General features: G+C 37.4%; 1 protein-coding gene across 1 annotated transcript; it reads right to left on the bottom strand.

Moving 5' to 3' along the window:
- Window positions 1-6,328, bottom strand: LOC139952299 (thiopurine S-methyltransferase-like). Its single transcript, XM_071951386.1, has 6 exons — window positions 5,964-6,328; window positions 5,341-5,433; window positions 4,647-4,776; window positions 3,907-4,034; window positions 2,425-2,555; window positions 1-1,954 (listed from the first exon to the last, which is right to left on the bottom strand). Exons 1-6 carry the CDS (start codon window positions 6,296-6,298, stop codon window positions 1,839-1,841), a joined length of 933 nt encoding a protein of 310 aa, XP_071807487.1. The 5' UTR covers window positions 6,299-6,328; the 3' UTR covers window positions 1-1,838.
- Between the last annotated feature and the right edge of the window lie 4,300 nt (window positions 6,329-10,628).

Genomic DNA, 10,628 nt, shown 5'->3' with positions numbered 1-10,628 from the left:
TGTCATTCCAATGAATACGTCAGCTTTATTCTGATTCATATATATTTTTATGTTACAGTAGACACGGCATGCCAGGCCCTTCAGCAAAGTCACGTGTATTCGAAAAGTAATACGTCACAACCCCATTGTGACCAATCAGGTTACGCGTCCAGGACACGTGACTTAGATTGTGCAATTTGCTGAAAGATATGCAATTATTTACATTTAAGCCACGAGAGGGAAAACAAAAGGATTGTTTAAAATGAGATGGACAAGATTCCGTTAATAAAAAAGGCTAATTCTCAAATAAGTAATTTGTTATTTTATGTGAAGTTGTATGAACTTTAACACTAGGTGGACACCATTTTTGTTTCCCGTTGATATAAGCAAAACAAAATGTTTCTGAAGATGAGCAGAGTATACTGTTCGAAACGTCGAGACCCAACCGGCTCTTTTCAGAGCCAACACTCACCCTAAGAGATTTACACGTGGTTGTACCGCAAGTTTACTATTTACTTATAGTTTCTTCTTAAAATGTTTTTTTTTTTTTACAGTAAAAATGTCACTATTTGTGTCCTAAAGCTTTGCTTTCAAACAGGTTTCGCTAATTACATTTTTTCCCACGAAATTATGTTAATTATTTGTTCACGAATGCGTCCAGATTATTGATTGACAAAACTTACATTATCTCATTAATTGCCAACCAATAGTGTTAATAGTTCGCACGCGCGATGTACAATTTACATATATAATGGTTTAGGCCTAATAGGTACAATATCATATAGTTAAATCTTTATTAACAATGTTTAAAATAGCTTTAATATCGATGGTTATTTTTATCAGTTGAATCCCATTCACAGCAGTTTGTTTTAAATTCTTGCTTAAAAACTATCATTATTAAATGTACGCTCGGATGCCCATCTCGAGGAGAGTCTACTGAAGATCAGCAGAATACACTGCTCGAAACGTCGAGACCTCCGTCTCAACCCTCCATCCTCATTGGCTTGATCGAGGAATCACGACAATGTGAATAAGGGGATCGGGGATCAGGCTGACTGAGTGGTTTCTTTCGCTGCATTTCCAAAGACCTCGGTTCGAATCCAACCTCAGACCGGAGCCTTGGACTGAATTTTCAGTACATACCAGGGCCCAATTTCATAGAACTGCTGAGCATAAAAATTGCTTAGCATGAAATTTCTTCCTTAATAAAAACAGGATTACCAACCAAGTGTTCATTTGTTGCATTTTGCTTGTTACTGGTTTTCATCTGTTGTTTGCTTATCCTGAAAATCACATGGAAATTTGGTTGGTAATCCAGTTTTTATCAACGGAAACATTTCATGCTTAGCAGCTCTATGAAATTGGCCCCCCGATTACACTAAGATTTGTTAAATAATATTTTGTTGTTTGTTAGAATCAACATAAAACTTGGGTCCGCAGGCGTGGTAAAAGCTGAGTCGGTCCATATATTTTTTGCTTATGCCAAAAAGCCGTACTTCAAATTAGTTAAAAAGTAAAACACCAAATTCATTAACTATGTTGTTATCAATAATTACATTTTTATAAACAAAGTTCACAAAGCACGTCGGCCATTTTGGATTTGATATATCATTCTATACAAGATTCATTATGAGGCACTTGTCTCTAACTCGTCTGGTGCCAAGTGGTTTGGTGATCCACCTGTAGTGACCTTAAGCTTGCCCATTGGGAACATGACATCGCCAGAAGCTGCAGACTCCAAAGTAACCAGTGCCAAGTTTTGAGTTAACAACCGTCTCTCTCTCAAAACAAGACATGATTTGTAAGTCATATTCAGTTGTTCACTATACAGATACTCCCCCTTCTTTTTCTTCTTCTGTCTACTTCTTCCAGGTGAGAAGGAAGTCATTCTCGTAAAAGTACGTGACACCCCATGATTTAGACCAGGGATTCATGGCGTCCACGTGTTCAAGTTGCTCAATTTCAAACGATCCACCTATGAAAATAGATGAAAATGAATATTCATTAGGCCAAAACGAGTACACAAGAGGGCGCTGTGGTATTTAATCTCATGTTAATTCAGTTCAGAGAATTTTGTTGGCAAAATATATTCCATTTCCATAATACACAATGAACATAGGCATACAAATTAACAATAAATCAAGTAACAACAGATAACCGATTATGGATATTTAGGCAAACCCCAATAAGTAGTTACTTGTATTTGGGAAGCCTTACTAAGGGCAAGAGACTGGACATAGGCACACACACAAAAATTAAAAATAATAATGGAAAAAGTTACAAGAAAAAAACCACATATACAAACAGTCAGACAATTAACATTTACCATGGTTACTAGTAAATACATATAAGATAACAATGAAATGTACTTAATCATAATTGAGTTGATAGCTTCAGAATTTGGAAAAACCAAGATTATTGCACTAGATCTGATCAATCCCTTACCGTAGAGCAGTTTGAGTTCTTCGGGGTCGAGGTTGTGTGGCGGACCACAAAAGACATCGTGCGGGATTTCAAATATATCTAGAAGATAACGACCGCTGGGCTTCAATACGTCACATATGACGTCACGATATCTAAATGAACAAAGAATTGAAACACAGTAATGTTAAAAACAGACTTGCTTACGAAGTTTTTCCCTTTGTGGACATCTGTTTACAAAAGACCTAACAAATAGAATTAAAATTTCGTATGAAGCAAGAAATGAATGTCAAGGAGAACCGACTGGTATTTACATTATGCTGAGTTGCAGGCTTGTGGCTTAGCCCGAACATCTGACGTCACACTTCGAGGCTCGTGAGTTACGCCAGAAAGATCTGCCGTTTGAGCCCACGTCAATAATCACCTTTGATCTCGAGTCATTTCACATGACCTTCGTGTGATTCACATGAGTTAAAGACACTGGACACTATTGGTAATTGTCAAAGACTAGTCTTCACAGTTGGTGTATCTCAACATATGCATAAAATAACAAACCTGTGAAAATTTGAGCTCAATCGGTCGTCGAATTTGCGAGATTCACACGAAGTTGTGTGCTTTCTGATGCTTGATTTCGAGACCTCAAATTCTAAACTTGAGGTCTCGAAATCAAATTCGTGGAAAATTACTTCTTTCTCGAAAACTACGTCACTTCAAAGGGAGCTATTTCTCACAATGTTTTATACCATCCATCTTTCCCCATTATTCGTAATCAAGAAAGGTTGTATGATGATAAATATTTTGAGTAATTACCAATAGTGTCCACTGCCTTTAAATCCGACGTACGTGGTATGTACATAAACCAATAGCGAAGGACAGGGGACTAGTCTATCCTGTGACCAAATTCGAACTGGCGTCTACGCCAATACGGCTATGGATGTTGCTTAAAGGACGTCCAATACTTTAAACATATTTAAATTGTATGCTTATCATTTTGAAACATGCTCAAATGATTTTTACACTTTCGGTACAGAAAAGAAGAAAAAGTTCACAGATTTACAAATAATTTACAGGGTTTACAGAAGGTAATGGTGAAATACTTCTCTTGAAATATTATTCCATGAAATGCTTTACTTTTTTAGAAAACATTAAAACAATATCGATTCCCGATAGCGAGAATTACGTATTTATTGTAAACACATGTCATGACACGGCGAAACGTGCGGAAACAAGAGTGGGTTTTCCCGTTATTTTCTCCCGACTCCGATGACCGATTGAGCCTAACTTTTCACAGGTTTGTTATTTTATACATAAGCTGTGATACACGAAGTGTGGGACTTAGACAATACTGTTTACCGAAAGTGTATAATGGCTTTAAACACACACCATAATCTACACATGTTTGAGATCATGAGGTTATACTTGTGCAAAAAGTGGGTACAAAAACTAATGCTTAGACATGTGTTGAATCTCTAAACACTTTTTTTCACAGAGTGCGGTTGCGTTTACCTTTTTCTGTCGTCTGGGTTTATTGCAGCCAATGAGCCTCGGTCCCATATGCAGTCAAACTGACCGATGAGGGCACTCGTCAGCGTGAAGAAATCCGTCACATAGATTGTGACATCCTTGTCCTTTCCCTAAAACAAACGGAACCAAATTTGTAAATCCTTGTTACCTTTATATAAAGAAAACTTATGTGACAATTGGGGACTTTTGGGACGCTGGGGGCAGCAGACTTGCCGGGTAAAAACCTTGTTATCGATTTAATGTGCGAATGCTCAGAAGTGCGTAAAACAATGGAAATGTACCTGGTAAGTCTGCTGCCACCTAGCACTCCAAAGTGACTGAACGGTTCAAAGCACAGGTATATTACTCGGGTGGGATTCAAACCCACGACCAGTGTCTTATCAACTAGACCACCGAATTTACCCGGTAGCTCTGATGTTTCTGGTCAACAGAAAGTGGGTTCGATTCACGGTTTTGACACGTTGACTTAAAATAAAATAACCAAGAACACTCATCGTGGAAGAGTACGAGTTATTCCCAGTGTTCCTGGTTCACATAGCAAGCACCAATGGTTACTACAGGTTTCCAAAAGCTTGGAGGCATCCTTAGTTTCTTTACCAGAAATGTAATTAACTGGGAAAAAAATGGTTCAAAATACGGTGGTTTGCGAACATTTTCACGTTAATGAGTTATTATAATATTCAACATTAACATTTTATGGTATAGACAGATGTATTAATTACTTTGTACACAAGCCCGTCTGTGTCCTTGAGTGTTTCAGTCGTGTACTCAATTTCGTTCTCTGTGAAGAATTGTTTGACTCCAAGTTCAGCGATTTCACATCCCACGACGCTGTATCCTCTATCCAAAAACCTAATGATAAACAAACATAAAACACATTTCACTGAATTACCAATAATGACCAAATATACAGAATCAAACGATTCAAAATTATTAAAGTTAGAATGGTGCTATTATCAGAATAGCTTGTAAATTTAAAGTGGCAGTAACGTTAAAGGTGTCTTACGACCTAATGCATTTCATTCATTTATTTTATTTCCACATCAATGCAATAAGAAGCTGGATGAGGGGTAATTTTTTAATAATACCTTAAGAAGTAGATAAGACTTTAACAAAGATGAAGAGGGGATTTGCAAGAAGCAACCTTGTCGAGTGCCAACCCCCTCATCTACACTATTTCTGTGGTCCAAGTTAAATCTACTTAACGCGCAAAATAACAAAAACAAACATTTTAAGTTTTAGAATGATCTTTTTTGACCAGTGGAAGCTAAACTGGTGAAATTGAATAACTCTTTTAACCGAAGAAAACTGAGTCAACGGAGCATTCATTTCCAAACCAAATGGATTGACTCTAGTGTAAAAATTAATGGTATACTATTGTTGAAATGGGTAGGTTAAAACTATAACGAAACTTACCACACCATATCCAAAGTCTTTCCGCAAAGTGGTATGAGCATTCTCGGTTCGTTCATTCCTTCTACGAGTCTATGGATGTGCTTTGTGAGCATTCTGCAAGAAATGAAACAAAAAGCTTACTCGGTTAGTGACTGGGGAGGACTAACATGAGCTATAGGTTCAAAACAGTCTATGACGAATTACTTTGCGAAGCAATTTTGTTTAAATGCGCTGGGGACTTTTGGTCACTGATCAAATATATATTTAGCATAAAACTTACTTAGTAACGAGCAATGGAGAGCTGCTGATAGTATATATTGTGAGAAACGTCTCCCTATGAAGTGGGGTATTTTTACTTTAATATTTGAATCTGATAAAGACTTCAGGCCTGGAGACTTCAGGCCTTTCTCGCGCATCTGAAAGCACACACATGTTTTTGCATTATGGACAATTTTTCCTTTCATTATTTTCTTGCAACTTCAACGACCAATTGAGCCAAATTGTTCACAGATTCGTTGTTTTATGCATATGTTGGGAAACCCCACAAAGTGAAACAATTTTCAAAGGTTTCCTGTGCCTAAACAAGGAAATTAAGTTATTATTAATGCTGTTTTTGGCTCGTCTTTGGCTGACATCATTCTCACCTGTGAACTTTCTGATTATGAAACCTTGTCTTCCCGCTCTCCCATTTCTTCTTCCAATCTTGCGCCGTGACGTAACCAGTCGCTACATCCCCGTCTTGGTTTTTCTTCACCGTGACTTTCTCGCAATCCGAGCCATTATTCCGATGTCCGTTCTCAACCGTCTTCACTGTCTCACTCTGGACGATGGCGGCGCTGTTCTGCTTCACCTTAGGGTGGCCGTTGTTCTTCGAGATGACCTTGATGTGTGTGTCTGTTAATTTCATTCTCTTGGCGCAGGTGGCGCCCTCTCCGCCACCATTGCAGATTCCGTTTTCCTTGGCTGCCGTCTTGCTCATTGCGAATACAACTCAAACCCGTGATGGTATTAAACCTACAAGAAATTCAACAACAAATAATAATCAATAATATAATATTATAATAGTTTTGGTTTGACCCTTACACCGATGTTTTACGAGATTGCAATTGCACATTTTAAGGCTTGTAAAACAAAGCGCCTGGCTCTCTAACACTCAGGCCCCAAGAGATGCTTGAGCTCAGAAAGTAGTTAGCACAACATAATGTTGCTTACAAAAATAAAGATTACCAGCTTAAGTACCATGTCACACAAACTTGACTGGTATCCTGCTCATTTCGACCTAGCATCAAATTGTGTCTTCATCTTTCACATTATTGTCATGATCTGCTCGCCTTTATACTATTCTACTCTCGGATTATATTAGAGTCACGAGCAAAAAGGTGAAAATCCTTTCAAATTTTCAATGTTTTCAAACATTGAGCTTTTGACTTGCAAGATAAAAATTAATATTCTTAATCCCCGATGCAAATTTAGCATCTCTAAGATAAAAACTAGTTGGTTAACTCAAAAACTAATGCATTTCAAACAAGTATTTTCAAAAGAAAACTAGTTGGTTAACTCAAAAACTAATGCATTTCAAACAATTATTTTCAAAAGAAGTTTTCACCGAAGTACTATCTTTATATCTCTAGCTACCAAGCAATCTCGGTGGTCGAGTTGGTATGACACTGCTCTAGAATTACAAAGGTTGTGGGTTCCAATCACATTCGTGTTATATGCCTACAATTGTTTTCCCGTAGAACTCGTGAGAGCCACTGAGTAATACAGTAAAACACACATTGGTATTTAAAGGCAGCGGACACTATTGGTAATTACTCAAAATAATTATTATCATAAAACCTTACTTGGTGACGAGTAATGGGGAGAGGTTGGTGGTATAAAACATTGTGAGAAACAGCTCCCTCTGAAGTGACATAGTTTGCGAGAAAGAAGTATTTTTCCACGAATTTGATTTCGAAACCTCAGGTTTAGAACTTGAGGTCTCGAAATCAAGCATCTAAACGCACACAACTTCGTGTGACAAGGGTGTTTACTTCTTTCATTATTATCTCGCAACTTTGATGACCGATTGAGCTCAAATTTTCACAGGTTTGTTATTTTATGCATATGTTGAGATACACCATGGATACACCAACTGTGAAGGCTAGTCTTTAACAACTTTGAAGGCTATAGTCTTGGACAATTACCAATAGTGTCCACTGCCTTTAAATCAAAAGGAACAATTTTATCACGTGACATCTCTACGTGGTACATGTACCAGTATATTTCCCCCAAGGTCTGATGTCTTTTCATAAAAACTCATCACGTCTGGTCAGTTTCACTCCTTGCATAAGTGGGGATTACTTTTATACAAACGACGCAATGCTGCGTGAAATACTGTTTTCTTTGCTGAAAAGGACTTCATTGTACGAATCCACTTCTTATGTAAAAGAGTTCTTTTCAGTTGACTGAACCACTCTCGACTCGCTTTATTATAGTTGACATTATTTAAAGACGTCCGATACCAACAAGTGCCTTGCCTTTAATGTTCGGGAAACAATTTCTTTCTACACATAAGAATCGTCCACTGTCGAAGTGCTTTTCAATGGGAACATTTTTGTCTTCTTCTAAATAAATTCAAAAAAGGGAATCTTTAACCGAAACCTCAGGAACATTTTTGAGGATGGGAATTAGTATGTGCGACGCCAGAGACGACCACGACAACGACACATCACACTATAAAAAGGAACAGGTGGAAAGGCCCTATTCATTTTTGTTATTAATTATTCGCTTCACTTCTAGCGTTAAACGATAAGCCACCAAGCAATAATGACATTTCTGAGTCGACAGTTAAAAAAAAACTGATTTTTTCCAGCAGTTGTCACAACACAAGAAGTATCGAGACAATATTAAAGCAAGCCTCAACTGTAATAACACAACATTCACTCTGCCACATTGTGTGGTAAGCCCGCCACCGCGAGTGTTAACTCCATACACACCAATGAATGACTTACAATTAATTTCATCTTTCTTTTCAATTTTGCCCTTACAATAACCAAACCACAAAATCAATAGTTGTTGAGGAAATGGACACCACACTCAGTCTGCAAGACGCCTTGTCGTAAGGTGGCCTTTTGTTTCTGATTGTTCCTCAGGAGTGGCTTTTTGTTCCTGAATGTTACAGCTGTTGGCAGGAAGGGGGGGGGGGGCTAGTGGTGTCAGATCTACTCTATAATTCACTCCAAAACAAAGAGCTTGTTGCAGTAATTACACCGAGTAGAGTACTTGTCCATTTATTCAACTCAATTATTTCTTTCGGCATCTATTTTCAAATAAACGTCCCTATGCAAAATTAATGAAGGTTCTTCTCCACGTGACTATATTGTACGTTTACCCATTCCTGACCCAAAACAGCAGCCCCATAGCATTTTAGTTGCTAAGGTTCGGTCAACATTACCGATGACGTACCTTATCTTGATTCAAAGGGAGTAAGCATAAGGTTTGGGCAACAACCTTTTTACCGCATTAAGCCATGCCGGAACTTCTGGATGCATTATCGTATTAGTAATGATCTCCATTTAATAAATATGACATTTAGGTCTTTTTTTTTTTTTTTTTTTTTTTTTTTTTTTTTGGGTGGGGGGGGGGGGGGGGGGGGTCGGACAACAGCAATAGACCTGTTCCATTCGGTTTAATGTAACCAAACCGAGGTTCAAAGGAAAATTAGTCTGGTCCCTGTAAATGAACACCAAGGGTTGAATGAAAAGAAAATACAAAATAACAATAACAATATTTATCATCAGTCAAGATTGATTATATGGAAATGTGTCTAGTTGGTATGACACTGCTCTAGAATAGCAGAGGTTGTTGGTTCGAATCCCACCCGAGAAATATACTCGATAGTAATTTAGTGTACTTTTTAAAAATCCTTCAGGGGTGCTGCTTTTTTTGTAATTTTATTGTATGTTCATGTTTTTGTCTTGCTGTTCTTATTGTCTGTGCTTGAATTTTTGCCTGTGAAATTAATACACGAAATGAAATGAAAAATTGTGATTTTTTCACAGAGCTCGGGAAAGTACTGTGCTTACATACATCGTTGTCTATGGGTAAAACAAAGAAGTAAGTCAAGATGTAATACATACAGATTTGCTTTCAATGTTCACATCATATAATTACATGTACTTGCTACCTTGAATTGTTTATTAATATTTTCCAATGCTGCAGTCACTTCTAGGAAGAAAGGTCGCTCTAGCTCATACATGAAGTGGTGTGAACGGATATAAAGGATAAAGAATAGAGTACGTCACTGGTCACGTGTCTGGATTACCACCTGCCGCTGGGTTATAAACGCCTCTCAAAATTTATATTTTATTTGTCCGGAATAAATGACATCTGTCCAGTATTGGGTGGTAGCTTGTGGTGTCATTTTACAGGCTACACGCTATCGAGATGAAGTGGTAATAATATCATACCACCTGCGCTGTCATTAGGGAAAATAGTTAAAACACGGCATTATTATTATTATCATTTTTTTTTTTATTTTTTTTTTTTTTTTAGAAGGTGGGTATTGGGGTGTTTGTTTGTTGGTTCGTACCGTTTGTTGAGGTGCTTTTTTCTTGAGGATTTTATTATGAAAAGCACTGAATAAAAAACAAAAAATTTCCAGTCCTGAGATTTTGCTTAAAGCTCTTATTCTCAAACTAATGGATATGTGATTGGAATGGACTGTATACGTAGGTGGGACAATTTATTTCTTAAGTAAGTGCCTACGATGTTTCCTACTCAGATCCGCCTTGCCTGGGGCATATCATCAAAATGATACTCTAGATCCTTCCGTCAAAATATATCTATTTTTTCCGTATTTGTAACAATATTTTGTGTTGCTTTATTTAATATTTTTATACCTGGTAGCGGGAAAAACTTAAAGGCACTGGACACATTTGATAAATGTCAAAGACCAGTGTTTTTCTCACTTGGTATATTCCATAATACTGCAAGAGTAACGAACGAAAAAACACCCTTGTTAGAACCTGGTTAACAGTACTGACATTTATTTTATTTTATCATTTTCATACTTATAACAAAAAGTTACCTACGTCGGTCAAAATTACTGTGGAATCAAATGACCAGCATTTTATTATACCTTTCACATGAGTACACTTTTTTGACATGCATGTGAAGAGATAGCCAATGAGGCCTGCTATTTTGACCCCGTGTGAAGGTGGGGATTCATTGACCCTACTTCTAAATTATTTGATCCCATTCAGACTCCACAAGCTGCCAGACTGACCACTGGGGATTTTTGACATGCATGTGACAAGATAGCCGAT

The sequence above is a fragment of the Asterias amurensis genome, chromosome 20, assembly GCF_032118995.1.
Source record: "Asterias amurensis chromosome 20, ASM3211899v1".
Lineage (NCBI taxonomy): Eukaryota > Metazoa > Echinodermata > Asteroidea > Forcipulatida > Asteriidae > Asterias > Asterias amurensis.
Note: the sequence above shows the minus strand (reverse complement) of the source record. Positions and strands in the feature narration are given on the sequence as shown.

What these genes read in the sequence shown, in the direction of transcription:
- LOC139952299 (XM_071951386.1), bottom strand. Translation starts at nt 6,298, where the DNA reads ATGAGCAAGACGGCAGCCAAGGAAAACGGAATCTGCAATGGTGGCGGA. An exon ending in CATAATCAGAAAGTTCACAG is followed by an intron (nt 5,434 to 5,963) that starts GTGAGAATGATG and finishes CATTTCTTGCAG; the next exon opens with AATGCTCACAAAGCACATCC. An exon ending in AACCCAGACGACAGAAAAAG is followed by an intron (nt 2,556 to 3,906) that starts GTAAACGCAACC and finishes TTGTTCATTTAG; the next exon opens with ATATCGTGACGTCATATGTG.